Source organism: Sycon ciliatum, chromosome 2, assembly GCF_964019385.1.
Source record: "Sycon ciliatum chromosome 2, ocSycCili1.1, whole genome shotgun sequence".
Classification (NCBI taxonomy): domain Eukaryota; kingdom Metazoa; phylum Porifera; class Calcarea; order Leucosolenida; family Sycettidae; genus Sycon; species Sycon ciliatum.
This window is the reverse complement of record NC_088644.1, coordinates 9,972,312-9,994,543: the sequence shown is the minus strand read 5'-3', so window position 1 is coordinate 9,994,543 and position 22,232 is coordinate 9,972,312. Positions and strand designations below refer to the sequence as shown.

Here is a 22,232-nt window from a genome sequence, read left to right as displayed (position 1 = left end):
ACACTAGTCTCCAAGCCATTCCTGAATCCGAGCTTCGCAACTGCCCACCAATCGATGATGTCGTTCTCCAATAGTCTGTCACCGCGCAGAGTATCATCACTCATGTGTTTTTCCGGTAGTTTCGCGGAAGAAGCAGCTTGGGCACCTAGCATCAGCGCAGAAAACGCATTTGTTCGTCCCCGCTGAGATGGTGCTGGCGAAATTTCAGGGAGAACAATCGTCAAGAAAAACCCAAACCTGGACAGGCGCGCCACTCGTTGTGATGCACTGACCTCAATGGCATCCTTTCCTGACGACGACGCTGACACTTGACAAACAAGATCTTCGTCTGTTACGGCATCAGAGTCTGCAATCTTTTTCCCCAGCTGACGGAAAACATCGCATACTGTCATGGACTCATTGACATCGACGATTGTCCACTTCAGAAGAGAGGCAAGCGGCCGCGGTCCTCGAACGACTCTAAAGGAAAACAGCTCACCTTCTTCCATTCTGCCGACAAACAGGAGTGAGAGCGTCCCCCGACAGTTGCGGAGAGAACATCGAGTCTTCCGGCACAGTTCCGACAAGCATGGTAGTACTAGTAGTGCATGCCGAAACTAGATCCTCGCGCTTGTACTTGTAGTCAGTACACGGCAAGGTCGGTCACGGGTGCACCCATGACTCGCAAGAGTACTCGTACTCCTACATATTTAGGTTTGTGTAGATCTACTCTCGGTACAACGAGTTACGCAAGCGACCTCGCATAGGCCAGGCCAGGCCGGGTGCACATGTGCATGACTGTGCTAGGCCCCAAATGTGCATAGTACAGTGCAGTACAGTTTTTTTTCTTCCAGACTCCTGAATCGTATGCGCGCGGGTGACGAGAAACATAGAAATAAAAACGTGTGGCCTTAAATCGATGCAATGGATAATGGACACGTGCTAGAATTCTTGCAGTGATGTAGCTTCCACCCGGTCAGGGGCTGTTTTGGGGAAATTCTGTCGCTTTTTTTGTTCTTTAGCTTGTCGTGTCGTTGTCAGATGCTGTTTTAGTCTTTTCTGGATTCATTCCTGAAATTTGTGCCCTGCAGAAAAGCAATGAAATTACAGATTTGTCCTGTGGTTGGGGAGCCCTTGACCTGACAAGTGCCACTGGTGCTCCTATAGCAAACAAGTGAGTTACAGAGTAAAGAATGAAATAGAAAACTCCACTCGCCGGCAACTGGGTCCAATCAATCTAGTAGCTAATAATCTCTTTGTTTGCATGCCCGATATTCCTAGAGACTCTCTTTACTAGGCAAACGGAGTCTCTGTATTCTGTAACAAAAGTGGATGAGGTGAAACTGAGCTCTATTTGTCTTACCTGTTTTCATGCCCCACCACCACACTCCATTATTCACCCCAGTGTCTGGAGATATGTGGATTTTGTAGAGAAAAAATGCATATCAGATGCAGGTAACACTGATGGAGGTAGTCTTAGCTAGATCATGCTCAGCATCTATCGGTGATGATACAGTGTACTTGGCATGGTACAGAAAGAGGGATACGCATACTGTTCTTCTGTGCATCTGAGTCTCATACAGGCACAATTAACAGACAGCATGTTTCTGCTTGTGTCTGACTCTGTGCTATCACAGTCGGCTTCAAGGGTATGTTACAGCTTTGCATGTGGTTGTGGCCACCGTGTTCTCTTTCAGGAGCTATGACATTGTACTGAATGGCGGGACACCGTATGAAAGTGGAGTTGAGTTGGAATCAACCGTGGGCGTGGACCGTGAGTCTTTCCAATCAATTTCCAATCAATTTTCTATGGCCAATGGCACTACGGTACTGTCGGGTAGCGCCGAAGAACGGCCAGGCTAGAATTTCACCAAGCCCAGCATACCAATGTATACGCGCTGACTCAACTGCGCATAGACTGTAATACATGAATATAAGAACGGTCTAGGCTAGGAGGCTGACCCCTCCCCCCCCCCCCCCCCCCCCCCCCCAGTTCTTCGGCGACCGATAGCACTGTAGGGATGTTGGAATCAAAAGGTCAATTATTACTAATTTTCAAATAATCTACGTGAAGATAATAATTTTAATATAGCTATGAATAGGATGAAGGCCGCAGACATCACGCAACTACGTTACTTGTTCGACATGTATTTACTGTGTATTTTATAACAAAAATATTATTGAAAACCCATAATCGATTTTCTTGTTCCTATCGTCAGTCGGAAAAATACGGAACTAAGGATACAACCAAAGAAACTGAAGTTTAGTACTGTAAATAGAAAGGTGTTAGAAATAACAACAAGATACAAGTGCAATAAAACCACTAGAGGAAACGCAAAAAGGTAACAAGATTACGTAACCAAAGGCGAGAAGGCGCTAAACGAAGTGTCAACCTACGAATACAACTTCAGTGCAACAACGTGCTCCTTCTGCTTACACAAAACAGGCTTATGAATATGTATACAAACTGCCTCAAAGACTTTCAACTGTTGGACATAACGCGCACGACACAGTACAGGAAAATGAGAGTCATCATACACACTAAGACAGTCAGGACGAGATAACAAGTGTAGATACACAACTGGCTTCTTACGATCAACACATTCATCCGCCTCATCTCGCTCCTTCCCACCCGACTCCTCCTCGTCCATCTCATCATCCTCTTCCTCGTTCCGCTCGTCATCCTCACGATCTTCATCACTACCATCATCTGCCTCGTCCTCTGTCTCCTCACCAACCGTTTCGTCATCCAATTGCTCTTGCTCTCGCGTCTATATGGACTCCCTAAAATACATAAGGCCAATTGTCCTCTGCGCCCAATATTATCGATGGTGGCTTCACCGCAATACAAAGTATCGAAGTGGCTCTGGGTTATCTTGGGAGCCGTACAAGATCATTATTGTAAGCACAATGTGAAAGACAGCTTCGAGTTCGTAGATCTCCTACGCACCCACAAAGTTCCTTCCGGTGCGCACTTGTGTTCCTTTGATGTAGTGAGTTTGTTCACAAATGTGCCTTTAGAAGAGACCATTGACATATGTTCAGATGTACTGTATCGTAATAGCGACGTTGACACACCATGGTTACCTGAACCTTCCTTTCGTAAACTCATGTCTCTCGTCACGACGGGCGTAGAGTTTTCGTTTGATGATGTTATGTATCGACAGGTGGATGGAGTAGCCATGGGCTCTCCACTTGGTCCAGTGCTCGCAAACATTTTTGTTGGTTACTGTGAGTCCTTGATTGATGCGTCGCTGTGGCCTGAGCTGTATGTCCGGTTCGTTGACGACTCGTTTACGTATTTTGATTCCACGGAGCAGTGCGACCACTTCCTTCATCATCTGAATAGCTTGCATCCGTCTCTAAAATACACTTGCGAGCACGAGCACGACAACAAACTCTCGTTTCTTGACGTATTGGTTGAGAAATCGAATGATGATATCATTACCTCCGTATACAGAAAGCCGACGTTCACGGGGCAGTATATTGTGTATGATTCGTACTGCTCCTACCAGTACAAAGTGAATTTGGTGCGGAACCTAGTATACAGGGCACGGCGCATTTGCTGGCCGAGTAAACTCAGCGAGGAGTTACAATTCTTAAAGTCTGTGTTTCTAAAGAACGGATACCCTGAAGATGTACTCAATAAACTAATGAAGACAGCATACAAATCGAAAGAAGTGAGCGTTGGTCCTGCTCGATGCCCAATTTATCTTTGTTTGCCTTGGAAAGGAAACACATCGCTGACCATGTGCCGCGCAATCAAGACGCTAGTACTGAAAACATACTTCGCAGCACACTTCATTCCTGTATTCACGACGATACGTGCGTTCATGGTGAGGAAGGACGTCCTACCATCCCATCTTTTGAGCCATTTGGTTTACCAATTTGAGTGCCGGAATTGTGGTAGCCGGTACGTTGGTAGGACCCTTCAACACCTGACCGCACGTATCAAACAGCATGTACCACTGCATATTCTGCCGGATGCAGCTAAATCCAAGCGGCCGAAGCGTGGCCGACCGCGCAAGAACCCACCCCCTGTGCCAGTGGTACAGACTGAGCCAACACAAAATGCGGTACCGTGTGAGAGGGCTAGGCTGCCCAAGTTACCAACTCCAGCAGCACCACCGTTGCCCTTGCCACCACCAGAACCGCCACCGGCTCTTCTTGTGGCGGGGGCTGCAGTGGACCCACCTACACCCGCGCTGGCATCACCAACTCTCACGGCACCCACATTAATCCAGAGACCTCGGAGGGCAACAGCAAACTACTCCACAGATATTTATGCCAGAACCGGCCAAGAACAGCGCGTTGTGGACAATACCAACAAACAGAAGGAAGGTCGAGCAGGATCATGAGTCAGTGAGTGAAGCGGATCTGGAGGAACAACTCCGCTCACGGGACGAGCAGCTAGCAAATGGGAGACAAGTGGTCTGTACAGAAACGGAGGATGAGACAGGTGATCAGAGGATGGAAGAGCAATTGAATGACGAAACGGTTGGTGAGGAGACAGAGGACGAGGCAGATGATGGTAGTGATGATGATCGTGAGGATGACGAGCGGAACGAGGAAGAGGATGATGAGATGGACGAGGAGGAGTCGGGTGGGAAGGAGCGAGATGAGGCGGATGAATGTGTTGATCGTAAGAAGTCAGCTGTCTATCTACACTTGTTATCTCGTCCTGACTGTCTTAGTGTGTATGATGACTCTCATTTTTCTGTACTGTGTCGTGCGCGTTATGTCCAACAGTTGAAAGTCCTTGAGGCAGTTTGTATACGTATTCATAAGCCTGTTTTGTGTAAGCAGAAGGAGCACGTTGTTGCACTGAAGTTGTATTCGTAGGTTGACACTTCGTTTAGCGCCTTCTCGCCTTTGGTTACGTAATCTTGTTACCTTTTTGCGTTTCCTCTAGTGGTTTTATTGCACTTGTATCTTGTTGTTATTTCTAACACCTTTCTATTTACAGTACTAAACTTCAGTTTCTTTGGTTGTATCCTTAGTTCCGTATTTTTCCCACTGACGATAGGAACAAGAAAATCGATTATGGGTTTTCAATAATATTTTTGTTATAAAATACACAGTAAATACATGTCGAACAAGTAACGTAGTTGCGTGATGTCTGCGGCCTTCATCCTATTCATAGCTATATTAAAATTTCAGAACTAAATATATATGACTACAAGTTTCCTGGTGTGCATCGACATCGGCATCAGTGGGGCCTCCCGCTGTCGATCCTGTTGACGGGCGGACAGGTCGGTGTGAATCCTGAACGGCAACCGAGCCTGTCGCGTTGGGGGATCTCGGCGGTGAGTCTCGCCTCGCCTGCATACATGGACATTGCAACATCATAATAATAAACAACATACATGTACTTTCCATTGGCATCAGTATTCCGAGTAAGATTTTCGTCGCTTGTGTGGTGTGTTTCTCCACCAATGAGCGCGTACTATGATTATTTATCGCTGTTCTCACACTTCACCATTTTAGCAGCTTGCATATGCCATTGTTTTATGTGGAAAGCGCGCACTTGCGCCATTTCTGGTGTATAAGAATGATCATTCCTCCATTATCATCATTATCATCCTCTACTGATGAGCTCCGACAGGGAGCGAAACAGCTGTCTAGAGGCGTGGAGCAATATTATCTCTCAACGGAAGTGTCCTTGCTGGTGTCTGTATGGTTCGGCTGAAGAGCGCGTGGTTGTGATGAGTTGGGAATGCAATATATTAAAATTACTAATTTTATTAATTTATTAGGCTTTAGTTGGTTGGCTGTTGAAACCAACAGAATGGTGGTACAGTGACGCGTGTCTAAGACGACCGGTCAAGGGACTTTCACAACATGGTCTCTGTTACCAGGTGGTCTTCTTATCCAGGGTCATTTGACCGGAAATAGCATCCCTTGGTGCTGGTTGCAATGGTCTCCTGGGACTGGTGGTCGCTTCATCCGAGTGGTTGCCTTGACGGGTTTTGCTCCACATCTATCAGACCTAGAATGCAGTGGTTAGCAACCCACCACCCTGGGCACAATGTACATGCTAAGTTGGCCATACCCAACTCCTCTGCACTCACACCCTTCCCTCACCGGCCTGCTTCACTCATACTTGTCCCCATGTAGTTGAGTCATTGGTCTGTTTTGACAGTTCTGGCCCGGCAGAACCAGTCCGGTTGGTCAGACCACGGCGGACCAACTTGTTGGCCACCAACATGTGTTTTGCTGATAAGGAGGTCATGTATATACCCTCCTTATCACTCTTCTATATCGACCTCCACTAATTCTCGTGATCTTTGACTGGTCCTATATTACCAAGAGTACATAACCCCCCAGAGTGTGCAACGCCTGATCCAGCTCTGCATAGGGTCTTGGTCGAGCGGAATCGGATCTTTGCGTCATAATACCGTACACATCTGAGGGGAACCCGGGGAGTCGAGGGTACTCTTGGATCAAAAACAATGGTGCCCTGCCTCGAGACCGGCCTTGCGCTGGTGTGGAGTGTACGCATGACATCAGAAGATCCGATTCCGCTCGACCAAGACCCTATGCAGAGCTGGATCGGCGTTGCATACTCTGGGGGGGGGGGGGGGGGGGGGGGGGGGTTATGTACTCTTGATATTACCTATCAGTCCGTGCGCCAAGGCCCTTGAGAGACCGATTTTCATTTTCTCGCGGGAATCGTAGCCTCCAAGGCGCCGCACCTGCGGGCTTGTTTTCTGTTGATTTCGCCTATCTCCGAATGGTGAATATTTCAATGAAATTTGCTGCTTAGAGCCCTTCTAGTCTCGTCAGGAGACCTTTCCTACACTGGAGAGATGGCTCGGAGTGATGTAGACACCTATGGCCGTACCCTGGAAAATTATTTTGGAGCTTGCAGTTCGTGAGCAGCCACCAAGGACGAATGTCTCACTTTTGTAATTGCTGAAACGAGGAATATGGTCACCAATTTCACACCAGGTAAGGCATTTAACCATCGCGGACACTGAAGCCGCTTTGTGGGGTGATAGACCAAAGCTTTATCTTTCGAATGCACGAGAAATTAGAGTGATACCTATGTGCCCCACAATTGCACCCGAAATAAACCACGCACAGGCAATATTGTGATTTTATGAGAAGAGACAATTGAGCATGCTCTAAATCATCATGACCTGTTGTGTTACTTTTCAAACACCACTCCGAGTGAGCATCTACCAATCCTTTATCAATTTTACAGGGACATTTGAGCTTAGGGGATAGAGGTGGGATATTTCACCAGCTGAAGTACTAGATTTTTTTCTGAATTTGTTGACTACTAGGTTGTATAGTGTAAATATGTCAGTATTATGTGCATTATTGTGGTGAAATTCTGAGCATCTAATTATTATGCACAACAGCACTGGTGCATGCCCTCTCCTAGATCCTGCTCTCTGACTTTTTTCTTGCATTGCACGACTCAAATTCGTCGAATGAAATGAAGGAGTAAATTTGTTGCTGCCAATTAACTGCATCAGTTCTGTTTTCCCCTGCTGTTCTTCTTTCAGTGTGGTGACTTCTGATCCATGAGGCGATGGCATGAAGTCAACAGTTTGCAGTATGTGCAATATGCGGCAGTCTCTCTGTCAATGGACCTGTGACAGCTGAAGCCCAGATGTTGCAGTTTGATGTCTATGGCCAGCAGCAATCTAATGTTGTTGCACCTTTCCTTCCACACACAGCAATGCGGAATATGTCATGGACAGACATCGCTAAACTGCCTCTTTTGAAGAAGCATCGCAATTCTTGTCTGCCAATAAACAACAGACTAGCCAGCTATAATTACAATTTGGAGGTCGGAGACGCGATCCCGTGAACGTATTGCGCCAACTGCAATGAAGAAGGCCTTAGTGATCTGGATTTATTACCATTCTCGTGAGGATAACTATGGCGTTGTGATCCAAGTCATGCAGACTATAAAATGCCTTAGACGTGAGATAGTGAAGGTACTGCCGACAGCAAGCCAACAGTGGATATGAACCACGCCGCCAGCATCATTCTGCACACCAGGAGAATCCAATACATATAGCTGCCAACTCTGATGGTATAGACCCGATAACTTGTTTTCTTACTCTAAGATTGGTATACAATTATACATGTACTAGTGCAATCTCTATCCACATGCGGAATGCACTGTATTTGTTTCCGGTGACTGGAGGTAGTTTATCATAGCACTGTTTTATGTCCTGGTTTTGTTGAAGATACGCATTATCCAGTTAACTTGCTAGGTACCGTATCAGTCAGCTCTTTCAGCATTTGGCTTTGTGCCAGGGGTGGTTGGCGGTGTCGCGGGTCATTCCACAGTCCGCAAAGTTGACGTTCTCGGCAACGGAGCGACCCAGTAGGCAATTGATCACCGATAAATATACTGTCATTGGTATCACGGTGCACCACAATGGCATATGGTGTGAATATCATTATGTTATTCTGCAGCGAGTCCTTGTCGTGTAGCTTGCGAAAGTTATTGCATACGGTCATTACGTGCATAATGCATAGTACTGTCTGTACACTCAAGTATCAAGTCCAGTCCATTTTTTGGAAATATGGGCTGGACACTAACGAGGGCCTGGTGACGTGTTCATAGGGCTGAGTTATGCCAAATGGTGCCATTGGCTGGGAGTGAAAGCCTTGCCCCACGCCTGCACCCTAAAAAATGTTTCGAAAATACTCAAATTCGACGACGGCTGAGAATCTAGGAAGATGCCGGACCACAGCGAAACAAGTCATCTGGCTGAAAAACGGAATACACCATTGCGTTGCCACGGCTAAGCGCAATTTTTAGGCTCACCACACAGGTAGCGAAATGCCAAAACAAACGAGCCATAGACACAAAACCATTTTCCAAAATTGTCCACCATTGAGAATGCGACTCAAAAAGTACCCGCAAACTGCCCAGTGCGGAAAATGAAAAGTCAACTTTTAGACGACTTTTTTGAATCTGGCGCACGGACTGCTATATCGCCGTAATATCGACCGCTTGTATCGACCGCTCATATCGACCACTTAGGCATTGTAATCTTTCGACTTTGGAGGGACTTGGAATTTTTCTCTCCACTAAGAAAATTTAAAAGAAAGAAGACAAAGGAAGAGAACAAGCAGGATTTGAACCCACAACAGTATGAATCTCAAGCAACCCCTTATACCACCCAGCCACTGTGCTGGAGATGCTGTACCCTGTTGTTCTTATAGTCTTGTACCCAAAATAGGCAACATCGTACACTATAGTACAAATGCTATACTAAAAAGGTTAAAATAGCTCCTAAAGGTTCAAATTTTGGGGTTATGGCAAAGGAATCGTGATAAAACTGTATGAAGGTCATGTGACTACCCTCCATATCATACACAAACTGTATGAAAGTCATGTGACTACCCTCCATATCATACACAAACAGTATGAAAGTCATGTGACTACCCTCCATATCATACACAAACTGTATGAAAGTCATGTGAATACCCTGCATATCATACACAAACTGTTTGAAAGTCATGTGACTACCCTGCATATCATACACAAACTGTATGAAAGTCATGTGACTACCCTCCATATCATACACAAACTGTATGAAAGTCATGTGACTACCCTGCATATCATACACAAACTGTATGAAAGACTAGGAGGGTATGGCCGGACCAATCAAAAACTGCTTCCACCAGTTCTTTGACTCTGGAAGGTCTAAGATCAGTCTTCGTTCCTCACGATTCAACTGCACACGTGCTGGCTAAAAACCTTCAGTCTTTCATGCAACATCAACAATCAATGTCTAACCACCACCACCACCTTGTGATACTTTACTGTGTTACTGTGCTCCAAAACCAGGACGGCTTGGTTTGCGCAAAGCTTCCCTGCTGCAAGGCGCTGGTGGACCATCTCTGACAGTCAAAGTCAATGCGCTAAGTCTTGACGTCGTGGAGATGACAAAGTTAGGGGTCGTCGCAAAAGTTTTTTGTCGTCCCTGAAACGAACATGATTCATTTGGGGGGGGGGGGGGGGGGGGAGGGGGTGCGAGCCAAAAACGCAAGTCGACCGACACTGTACATATGGCATGTACATGCATGCGATTTTCGTCGTCCAGCATAGCAAGCTGTGTTCGTTTCAGAGGGAGGGGAGGGGGTCCAAGTACGAAATGAACGATGTTCGTTTCAGGGACGACAGAAAACTTTTGCGACGACCCCTTAGTAGACTTGGCGTCTGTTTTCCCTTGGCGAGTTGTGTTGAAGAGCTAATAATGCTGTATGCAATTATGGATGGTTGAAATTGTCCTTGTTCATATGGTGTTACTCCATCCTTGCACTTCATGTAGTATTTGCTATAAATCAATGGAATGGTGTTTTGACATGGGCCACACAAACTGGTCATTACTGTAAAACCGGAAAATTTCGGTGGAGATATATTTCCGGTAACTTTGGTACAGGTATTTTTTACCTAAAATAAAACGCGACCTAAAATTCAACAAGCCCATGCCACACAGTGGGCAAAACGCATGTTTGGATCTGGAAAACTGGTTTACCGAAATTTTCGCGCTACCAAACCGTTGATTTTGGGAAATACTGAAATATAACACCACCGAAAGTTCCCAGTTTTACAGTATCTTAAAAAGACACAGTGACGTAAATACAATGAACCAGATAACTTAGTAGCCCTGTTCATCGTACATGTATTGTGTGTATTTCACCCGTAAAGGAGGTTTCGCGTGAACGTAAAGCCCGTGTTCATTGGTACAAGGTGATGTAGCAGCTGTTTAAATGTGATTTGCCAGAAGAAGGAATCATCTAGTAGCTTTACCTATGTGCTATTTATTCACTATGTACCATCCTCCTGTCGTTCCCTTTGCTCCATGTGTCTTTCAATGGCAGTGATCTACCAAAGATGATTGTAGTGCGACAATGCTATCTGCAGACACTATCCTTGTACAGGCAAGCGCAGGCATTGGACTTTGTTGCCAACCGGCCGTTTCAAGTCGCAGGTACGGTCTAATGTGAACGTTAATTAAACGACATCCTTCATTATGCACTCATATGCTAAGCAAATCATACTGCTATGCAGTACCGTGTCCTTTCCTAATGCAGCATCCGGTATTGGCTTAGGCCGAACATTGGGTGCATAATCAACATATCCCACACCACTTTTAGGAAGTCAGACGCTTAGGAAATATGGTGTAGTTCCATGCACTCTTGGTTTTGGTCAACCTGTGACATAATATCCTCATTGTGTGGTTTGCGTTTCAAAGTGCTAGCAACACGCACGAAATTGAAGTGTTCTTACGTAACTACGGAAGTACTTTCATCGGTTAGTCAGAGTCAGTAAAAGTGCATTACACTGCCCATAAATTATGCAGCAATGCTTTAAGCTTGATGGGAGATGACAAGCAGTATGAGGTTCTGAGCATGGCTTCTCGTAGCATAAGGCAAGCGCTCACTCAATGCTGGCATAAGGCAATCACTTACTCAATTGCTTCTGTTCGCATTTCTGCCCTCAGCACCAATCTGTAGTGTCCTGCACACCACCTTCTCTCAGGTAGTGGACGACTACCAGCTGATGGATGTGTTACTGGTAAGCCTATACACTCACCTCTCTTCTCCCGGCTGTCCGGGACCGGGAAATTCCCGTGACTTGAAAATGTCTGCTTAAGCGTACACATTTCAGTGGGGACGGGCCAGATAGCTGTCATATGTACAACGTCACTACAGTACTGTCAGACGCCGAAGAACCGAGGGTCAGCCTCCTAGCCTAGGCTGTTCTTCTTTTCATGTATTACAGTCTATGCACAGTTATGTCTCCGTGTATACATTGGTATGCTGTCCTTGGTGAAATCCTAGCCTGTTTGTTTCTCGGCAATCCGTTCTTCGGTACCTGACAGTACTGTATTCCCATAAATGACAAGAGTAGTAATATTTCTCCTACAGTCACCCACAGGATACCCTGTAGACCGAGATGCCCGTAACTTCGAGGTCTGGGTTAGAAAGATGTGTGAGTGTGTGTAGTGTTGTAATGGGACCATGCATTTGCACAGTCTGGTAGTGTGATTGTAAACAGATAGAGGGAAATGCACCCTCTGAACTGGGTGAACTCCGAGCAAACAGTGTGCTTAAGGTTCAAAAGTGGCCTTAAACGTGGCACCCTACCCCTCCCCTCCTTGAACCTTCATGCACTTACAGTCCATTCATCGGAAACAGTCCCGCTGGCTTTTGAAAGCCTAATTTGGGCCGAATTGAAGATCAAAAACCCACTTTAAATCTCAAAAATCTGGGTTTGGGATCTGCTTCTCCATACATTTTGCCATGGCATACCTGTCCCAATTTTGTAAAACCTGGCTGAATTTCTATTTCCCTGTTCTTGGACTTTTCTGGCCTCAAATGTGGCAAGGAGTAATTGCACGGGTCACACAATGCAGGATGTATTGTTGTTTTCACGATATCTACAACTGTGTGCGGGAGACGCCAAAAAGTTAGGGTGCCAGTTTTCGAATGAATGGGCTGGAGTACAGATGTACATGTATACCACTATGTTTTGTCTCGTACTGTTCATGACCAGGGGCGTAGGAGGGGTTTTGGAAGTGGTACGACCAAAGGTCGGTGCGGCCGAAGGCCGTGTTGGAGGGGGGTCCGGGGGACCTCCCCCGGGAAAATTTTGTAAAAAAGACACAAAATCCTGTGTTCTGGGAACTTTTGGCGCAGTGTGCAGTCGAGTCGAGTACAGTAGTGACTACATTGTTGTAGTGTCAGTACTCAGTACGACTGCAGATGCATAACAGATCTACGAAGAGTCTAGAAAAAAGGTCAAAGTCTGATGCGCATATGCATCGATGGATCCTGATTTTTTTTATTACGGTTTTGCACGTTCCGGACGGACCACACTTTTCGAAAAGTGGTACGGCCATGGTCGTACCAGTCGTAGCGGGTGCTACGCCCCTGATGACTGTACGGCATAATCCGGTAGAGAGCCTGGGTTGAACTTCGCTGTTCTGGATTGGACGTGTTGCTCTTAAATCAGTATACATATCAACATTATGTCTACATCACATTTCCCATGTCCATGCACAGGCAAAACTTCCCGAGGCGCTGAAAGACTACAAGAGAGATCACAAGCAGGTATTGTGTGTTTTGTAGTGTGCTGTGTGACTGTTACTTGGCAGGGGATGTGCATTCAGCGTACAGTAGAGTCGCGCGCCCAAGAACGTTATTTCCAAGGGGCTAGCCTGGGACGTTCTTTTCTTTCAGCAATCTGGCTGCGTTCTTATAACATGTTCTTAGAAACAATCCGTGCTGAATCATATGTATCCCACAAGCTCTCAGAAGACCAGCACTGACGTTCTTAACTGTAGGCCAAGGCGTTCTTAGTACTTCAGGCTGGACGTTCTTGGGTTCCACGTTCTTCAGCGCGCTATCCTACTGCACTGTTCTTTGCCCCCGTAGATTACACTGAATGAATAGGATCATGCGGTGGCGATCACTCTGGCTTTATAGTTGCATGCAAATGCTAGTGTGACCTTTTAGCCTGGTAATTGTGGTTGATGCTGTTGGTTAAGCGTCATGCAGGCGGAATCATAATGACCCTGTTGTGCTGACTGCAAAACTATCGCCGATCAAAACATACATGCATGCATGTCATGAACTTCACGATGAGGTGAAGAGGTGATGAGTTGTTGCATTGTTCAAACTCGTAAACCTTCATCCCCGAGCACACAAATGCACGCCCGGTCATCTTCTGGAAGGATGGATCTGAAGTCCTTTGACACAGCCCGAACTTAGTTTCTGGCATAGCATGATGAGGTGTTGCATTGTTTAAACTCCTGAACCCTCCTCCTGAGTGCACACCAATGCACACCCATTTTCTGGAAGGACAGATCTGAAGTCCTTTGCCACAGCCTAAACTTAAATTCTGGCACAGTGTCTAAATATAGACGATACATGGTGTCACTTCACACTGCAATTGCTACAAGTGTGAACTTGTGATGGGAAGACTTAGAAAAGTTCTGCATCGTGTTGTGGTCCTTTTGGAACTGAATGTGTCCAATGTTTGATAGAATAGTGCATTTCCAGAACAAGAGGATGCAGGATTGAGGAAGGGTAACTTCAACCTTCACATTAGCAATATTCAGCTTCCGTACCACTGTCAGAGGTGGGACGGTGCTACACATTCTCATGATAGCCATACTAGCTGTGAGGTGGGAGAGTAGAATAGGACGATATACACGATGTATTATAAACACTGATCAATCAGTGGAAGGAGTAGGAAACTTCATAAATGATCGTCAGAATTCACTGGGGACACTGATGTTCTCCACTTCACTCAGTTGAAGAGCTGATCGTTGAAGTTCTATAACCGTGAATGGTTATTTTGTTGCTTGTGCATGATTTTGAACAATGAACGGATTTTATACTTGTTTGTTTGATCAGAGAGAGCTTGGCTACAAGCGCCTAGTCTTTCAAGATGTTGTGAAGAAGTACCTGTACGTCTTGCTGTCCACTCCGGGACTGCCACCGCTATTGCCTCAGAACCTACACAAGGAAAGAGTGAGTAAAAAACCCCACATGTTTTGATCTTGTACTGTAGTCTGCGAAAGCAGAGTCGGTTTCTCTTTCTGCCGTAGTCAAAGAAAGCACTCTGTCAACTATGCATGTGCATCTAACTCTGATGTTCAATCTGTGCGGCTGTGTTGTACTATAGGCAAGGCAAGGGCTCATAGACAGATTCATGGGGCAAATAAATCCCATTGCCAGCCTTTTCACCTCAACCGTGCATCAGAAGCCGTTCCACACGGATGAGGTCGGCTACAACATTGGAAAGATTGCTACTTGCACGAGCTGAGGATTGGAATTTTTCAGTTCCCCCTTCAGTGGGGCCGGCAAGGGTGCAACAAGTCTATAATTTTATTTTTACAATTGACAGTAATGGAGCTACGTAACAAGGCTCTGGGTCAGGTGATGCATATGGAATGTGATGCTGGATTCCGCATTGTGGCTTGACTTACCCGTTGGCATCGGCATGTTCTAACACTGATGTGTAAGGATCACATTTTGGAGTGATTTTGATGTCTCAAGCTGGAGTGTCAGCCCAGATGTCAGGGACACTAATGATGGCACTAATGGCTATACTAAAATTACTTGAAATGATTACATGCTGGCGATAGTACGCTAGTACTATGCTGTGCCATTTAGGTGCCAGGTATGAATGGAGACAGTGTCAGGGACCGGAGAGACCTCTGACTACTACTAGTGTTCCCATCAGTCCTGGTGTTGTCCTGTTTGGCATCTAGGGGTACTCCGCTGTATAATTATATATATCCTGGTGAGTAACTGACTTATTTCCTGTGGCTTTCTCACACCACTGTGCCATTCACAGCACACAGCACACAACAGCTGTGTCCATTAGACTCAGAATGCCATTGAGAGGTGCTATATGCATGAATGATGAGTGCTAAGTGGCCGGCCGCCAAGCCATGCTAGCCACTACACTATATACGCATCAGTATCATCCTCTACACTATAACTATAAGCACATCATCAATAGTGATATTTTGAAGTGCGTTGAGCACGCTGGCTTCAGACGGGGAGTGAGATCATTGTGATTGGTTTTGAAACATCTAAAGAAGTCCTTGCACTCATGTTGACCATGACCAGTGTGTACAGTGTGGTTGCAGGGAAATCTTTGCCTTCTTGTGCAGTGCACCCTAGCGTGAGCGGTTGTGCCTGCGAGTGTGAAGCAGGGACACGCTAGGCCTGGGTGCATTTTTTTTTAATTTCCGCCAGTCGACTACTACATGTACATGTGTATACTTCTTTGTTTGTCTTGGGGGGTTAGTAATAGGCAAGGGGAAGTAGCAATGTAGGGGCGTGAGCTCGTCGTTTGGCAAATGTTGCTCTTGCTCGTGAACACGAATGCCGCAGGAGCAGTAGCGTTAGTATACTGTACTAATTGTCTGCTGTGTACTGTACTTCAATGTACTCCTGACATATCAATGTACAAGTACATGATTGTTGCAAACTATTGACTATTAAAACCGTCCACCTGTTTTCACTTACCGGTACATGCTTTACATTTTACACTAATTATGATAGATCGTTTTGTGCAACCCCCTGCCCCCCCCCCCCCCCCATGAGGGGGATTCGGGAGGGGATTCTGTACTCCTAATAAAGTAAGAGCTCATCTACTGCCTACTGACCGAGTACTGTCTGTAGGGAGTTGAACCAGTTTGGTGTTTCTTGTGTTGGGCATGGATCAGCCCGGAGTATCCAGAGCAAAGCTGCCTGATAACTCTTGACCAGAGGCGTGATATCATTGAGATCACGACTGCGGTGCTCTGCATGCAGCTCCCAGAGAATCCGAGTGAGTGTCCTCGCTATCACCACAAGCACTTCCGACTGTCTACTTTGTACTTCAAGTATCCCGTTTTCAAAACAATCTTGGTCTTTAGTTTCTAACCTCTGACTGCGTCACAGTAAGAGGGCGTCGAGAACAAAAGAAAGACGACATTGCACTGAGACTGCATGCAGAGGTTGTGTGACTGAGTGGAATGCAAGGTGGGTTGGGGCAGCTGCCAGCTGTCATTGTGTCAGCACCCCTGTGTGTGCGTCTTGCGTACCAGCTCACCATGTCTTAGTCCTCGCCCATTCCTGAGGCCGCCAGTTATGGCCTCCCGCAAAGAGGGCCTCTTCCTCATTCTTTTATTCACTTACATGTACGAGCAATGGCGAGTCACAGCAGCAATTGTTTGATGCAGTGAGCAATTTGTACCTATCAGACAACTATGTTGTCGGGCAGTGATAATTGCTAGTGGTGTTCACCTCTTGAGTCTGATGCGCTGCCCTGCCCTGCTGTGCCAACTGTTCATCTTCACCGTCAGCGACATGTGTCACCACTGGTCACTGGCCGTCCGTACAACACCGCGGTCCGTGCCCCGCCAGTTGCGAACCTGTCTTGTGAAATGATTGTCTTCGCTCTAATCATGCGTGCAAAGTGATCGCGAGTTTGTTAGTTAGATTAGCCTTTGAAATTCGTTGTCCTCGTTCCTATTCAGGGTTCGCATACTGTATGCTCAAGATAGTGTGAACGTGTCACGTAATCATCGGGCTACTTTACCCATTGACCATACTGAAGGCAAGCGTGTGAGTGCGAATGGTATGTTTTCCCCATGGCTGGCACACTTCATCCACACCACGCTATGAGTCGCCATGATCGCTGCAGGACCTACTATATTGGTATACGATTATTGTACCACTACGGCACTAGAAAGCCGCTTCCTTGCAGCTCATTGCATGTGTGTACATGTATGATACTATGTGTGTGTGTGGGGGGGGGTGGAAGGAGGGAGTCGATCGTGTACTCCGTGTTGCCTCCCCAGACACGAAACACAGCAAGGAACTCGGCGCGCCTTTAGACTGATCCAGGTCAGGATCCTTACTTTCGCTGTAGCACATCAGTTCCTTTTTACCAGTTTCTTTTTAAATTCATCTTGATTGTTCACCGAGGTTAGTCGCCATTGTCTTGTTTTGCTCCCAAATATTTTGTGTAACTCGCTGTCATTATTGTCATGTCGGTGGGGGGGGGGGGGGGGGGGGGGCAATGTCGATCATCGTATTTATAATACTAATAGGTACATGTACGTGTATTTCCACCATTCGTTGGTCAAGTCAACCTGCTAAAACATGTTTGCTATGGCGCAGGTGTGCATCCTGACTGCACAAAGCACTGCATTCGGCCATCACTTAGGGCGCGTTCAGACTACCGTGAACCCCGTCAAACCGTGAATGCCGATAAACCGTGAAGGACATTCACACTACCGATAACAAACTAACGTTACCGTGAAGTTTTCAGCTGTCACCGCGGCACTGACAAGGGATTTTCCCTTTTTTCCCAGCGCGCATGCAGCCTGAGCACTTTTTTACTGCCGGTAAAAGTTTACTGCCGCAGCAGCCGCGGCAGTAAAACTTTCCCACCGGTAACGTGCCAGTAACGTCACGTGATCAAATCACCTTGCCGACTTTCCCAATCGGTCACTTTTTATCGGTAGTCTGAACGCGCCCAAAGTTTCCGGTACCGGTTGGGAGAACGGTAGATGAGGCAAAAGACCTGAAAACTGAAAAAATAGTCTTTGAATTCACGATTGGGATTCGGGACGCCGTTAGGGGCCGTCCGGGGTTACCAATAGTTTTTGCAAAACGAAAAGTTTTAGTATTTTCCAGCACCCACCCACCCACCTACCTTTTCTGCAGGTAAAACGAATTCCAATAAAATATTGATGTCAATTTTCGACACCCAGAAGTAACTGGGCATTCTCCATCTGCATTCAATAATTATTTTCAAAACGAAACTCCTTCAAACCCACCCACCCCCAAACGAAACCTTTTCGTTTTGAAAATACTATTGGTAACCTTGGACGGCCCCTTACCGTATGGCTACAAGACCTTGTTCTGGAATATGCTTCACCAAGTCAATTTCGTATCGCAATCCTAGATTGGCTAGGGTACCCCGTAAGGAGACCATAGGTCTGTGGGGACTGCCCTAGAGAAATATGAATAAATACTATACTATACTACTTATCGCCAATATCGGTACTATCAAAAAAGTATTCTTTCTAGACCAAAGAGTGGTATATTTGATAACATTTAATAACGATAGAAATATTTACGATACTTCTCCAGACGTTTCGTTGTTCTGAACAACATCGTCAGTCTTTATCCACTGACGATGTTGTTCAGAACAACGAAACGTCTGGAGAAGTATCGTAAATATTTCTATCGTTATTAAATGTTATCAAATATACCACTCTTTGGTCTAGAAAGAATACTTTTTTGATATTACAATGAGAGTGAATAATCAACGGCTTGTCCACCAACTAATATCGGTACTTCCGATGCTGATCATGCAGGGTCTATCACTGATTTCCCCGTCCCATCAACGATACATGCTTCACCAGTGACAGTGAGAGCCTCAAATGCCGCTTGATTCGCAAGTGTCAAGTACTTATTATCATGGATGCCTTCTGATGGCATGAGTACAGCTGTAATTTCTTATTTTTAATTATAAATTAATTTATGTTCTATTGACTCGTGTGAGTCTTCTTACCTGATTTACACATGTGATACATACTGTCTCCGGTATAGTCATGCACCGTTTTACCTCACCTACATGTACATGTACATGAAAGTGTGATGGAAATCTGTATTATAATACTATTATTATACAACGTCAGGTACCTTGTGTTGGATACACTCATCCAAATAATGCCCAGTAGTCTCTGAGTTGCATTGTGGCGTTGTGGGTAACTGCAGTCCTGATTTGCACACTGATTTGCTCCAAAGGCAAAGTATTACTATTATACAAGCCAGTACATAGTCATTTACTTGGTCTACAAGCCATGACCATTCAAAACACAATACTTCGAAGTCTTTAGCTTTGCTACATTGTACATGTATGTGCATGAAACGCAGCGTTACAACACTGATCTTTGCCGGTTGTCTCTGTTCTCTTCTGCCATTGTGGTACATGTAATGCTCCATCTTTGTAGTGTTGAGCACTCTAGGTAATCTGGGAACTCTCGCTATTGCTTCGATGTACATGTACTACAGTAAAAGGAACTGCGACGATGCACTGGAGAAATTGTATGGGCATCAGCACTCCATCATTACAACCTCTCAACCTTCCTCATTTCTGTCTCCAACCAGGTCCTGCCCGAGGCCGCGAGTACTAGTACCATCCATCTCTTCTCGAAGGCATTAGCTCCTCACCTCCGCGATACGAACTGACCATCACTGCCCGACATGGATGCATTGGCATTCACAGTACACCGATGGCGTTGTCACCTCCGATCTTTTAATTCCAATTTGAGGGAATTGATAAGGTCAACTCACAACCGCTTCGAGTGACATCCATTTAATTATTCCAACCACAATGTAACTTCTTGAAGCCTTACTTTAATACTTATGGTATCCCGTTAGGACATACAACGCGCCAAACAGCATGATGAAAATAAGTCTCGAGATCCATAATATAGCCCTGTTGTCCGTGACCATACATGTACGTACCGGTATGTCTTGGAGCATCGGTGCCATGGGATCGATGCGGCCCGGCCCGGGTGTCTAATCCTTCTAGAGAGTGGTAACTCACTGTTACCTTTGGCTTTGGGCCAATTTTAGCCAGAAAGTCATGTAATGCAATCGCTAGTACCGGTACTAGAAGGAATATAATGTACGTGTACTTCTGACCAAACCATTTTTACGGGCAGAAAAAAGTTCCAGGATGAGCACACAAGAGAGAAAGCAATAAAGAGAGGAAGCAAGAAAGAGAGAAGGAAAGTACTAAAATTAATGTACTTCTACTTTTGAAGTAGATTGCCAATAAAGTAACGTTAGTTCGCCTTCTTCTGAAGTAACATTACTCCATTAGCTAGTTCTTCTCACTAGGCTACCTGTGTGGTGTTCACCTGCGCTCAGCTGCTGCCCAGCACACCGCTTAGTTTGACACTGCACACCGACGTCGGTCGGTCTCATGGCTCACACGACGCGGCGTTGTCACTGCATGGCAGACAGCGATCACCCAAGATGCGAGACTCAGCTGAGTAATGAGTACGGCGAGGATCAGGAAGATCTTCCGAGTTCTGCCATACAACAGTGTGGGGGGGGGGGGGGGCGAATATATTGATAATAATAATTAGACAAAGTGTCTGTAGAGTGTAGTCTTTGCTGCAAACAGTGCTCAATACCTCAAAAAGGGGCAGAGCTTACCTCACAGGGCAGAACAACAGAGACCAAAAATCCTTCTCGTGACTCCGAGTTTCGTGTTTCAAAAAACACTCATTGTCAAGGATTTTTGGTCTCTGTTGTCCTGCCCTGTGTTACATAATATTATTAGAAGTACGGAGTCTCTGCACCCTCTGCTCCTGCCTGGTATTTTCGCCATCTCAGCATTCTGCACAAGGGGTTTCGACTCTGACCCAAACAGAAGTAGTTGGCTAGAAGTGATATGGCGGGTCGGTGTGACGCCTAGCTTCATGTCTGTATGGGATCCACGATCCAGGGAGTCTCTAAAATGGTACAATAATGATGTACTACATACATGTACGGGATAGTTCAGCTACATTGAGCCACGGCCACAAGCATCCCGAGTTGCACACTCTGGTTTATCGCGGTTTATGTACTCTTGCTAGTACATGTATGTACAAAACTCAAAAGTACATCATTATTGTACCATTTTAGAGACTCCCTGGATCGTGGATCCCATACAGACATGAAGCTAGGCGTCACACCGACCGGCCTGCGGCCATATCACTACTAGTACTAGCCAACTACTTCTGTTTGGGTCAGAGTCGAAACCCTTGTGCAGAATGCTGAGATGGCCAGTCGCGGTGGTGCAGTTCACTGAGTTTGTCCTGATTTCGGTTTTTTGAGACGGATAGCCTGGTGACTTTACTTGTCGGTGGATGTACGCGCGTACGCAGCGTACACAGTCACACAAAACACCGAAATCCTGAAACAGGACGTCTAAAATCAAGCCAACTAATACTTGGCTGATTTCCGGGCTATGGAAACATGAAAATTCGAGCTGTACCGTGTGTACGCAAGTCGCGGCTTGGCTGACCTCATCAGGGTGACGTAGTGCACGAACTGCGCTGTTTCAGATCTGATACATAATGGATATGCACAGTTGCACACTCTGGTTTATGTACTCTTGGTACTGGGTAGATTGAACTAGATTCTACTAGTCGTTCATCTGGAAAATACTACAGCGATCTACATGTACATGTACATTCCACACCTCCATGGATCCAGCTGACTTTCAAATGTGCAGTTTCACACCAAGTATTTTATGAATGCGTTGTCTAGCTACATGTACTATGTAGCATTTCAAGAGAGTGAGCACCGACTTGCCTTTTCGTGCTTTTGCACATACTAGTAGTCATTAGCCCTAGGATGCGGCTTCAGATTTGCTTGCCGTGAAGAGTACTACTACTACTAGTACTATGGACCGGGTGCACATCAAGGTCAAGGAAGCCGTCACCACGTAGATCTACCAGCACGTGTCGTGGCGAACAAAGGGCGCCTCCAACATAGCGGCACGTGCTCGCCAAGGCACCGACGAGATAAGCTCGCGCTATGGAACTCCCGCAGAGCGTTTACTCTCCTCTCGGTACCTACTCGGCCTCCACTCGTAGATCTACTCATGTATCTTTGTCAACCAGCCATGCATGCTGTTGAGAATGAAGAATCCTTCCGGTACTCTACATTCAATGGAGGGAACGTGAACTTTT

At 46.0% G+C, this 22,232-nt stretch overlaps 1 protein-coding gene and 1 long non-coding RNA gene across 2 annotated transcripts in view; both read left to right on the top strand.

The window, feature by feature from the left end:
* The window catches only part of LOC135808590 (nephrocystin-1-like), a 34,754-nt gene extending 19,164 nt beyond the window's left edge, over positions 1-15,590 (top strand). The window contains exons 19-26 of the mRNA XM_065321808.1: positions 1,071-1,153; positions 1,677-1,753; positions 9,803-9,905; positions 10,840-10,949; positions 11,463-11,536; positions 13,027-13,074; positions 14,383-14,499; positions 14,654-15,590. Of these exons, the coding sequence (XP_065177880.1) occupies positions 1,071-1,153; positions 1,677-1,753; positions 9,803-9,905; positions 10,840-10,949; positions 11,463-11,536; positions 13,027-13,074; positions 14,383-14,499; positions 14,654-14,794 (753 nt within the window). The 3' untranslated portion in view covers positions 14,795-15,590. The remainder of the gene's footprint in view (positions 1-1,070; positions 1,154-1,676; positions 1,754-9,802; positions 9,906-10,839; positions 10,950-11,462; positions 11,537-13,026; positions 13,075-14,382; positions 14,500-14,653) is intronic.
* On the top strand, positions 6,600-8,499 carry LOC135808592 (uncharacterized). Its single transcript, XR_010552095.1, has 2 exons — positions 6,600-6,930; positions 7,494-8,499. It is a non-coding gene; the product is annotated as an uncharacterized LOC135808592 (long non-coding RNA).
* Positions 15,591-22,232: the final 6,642 nt, after the last annotated feature.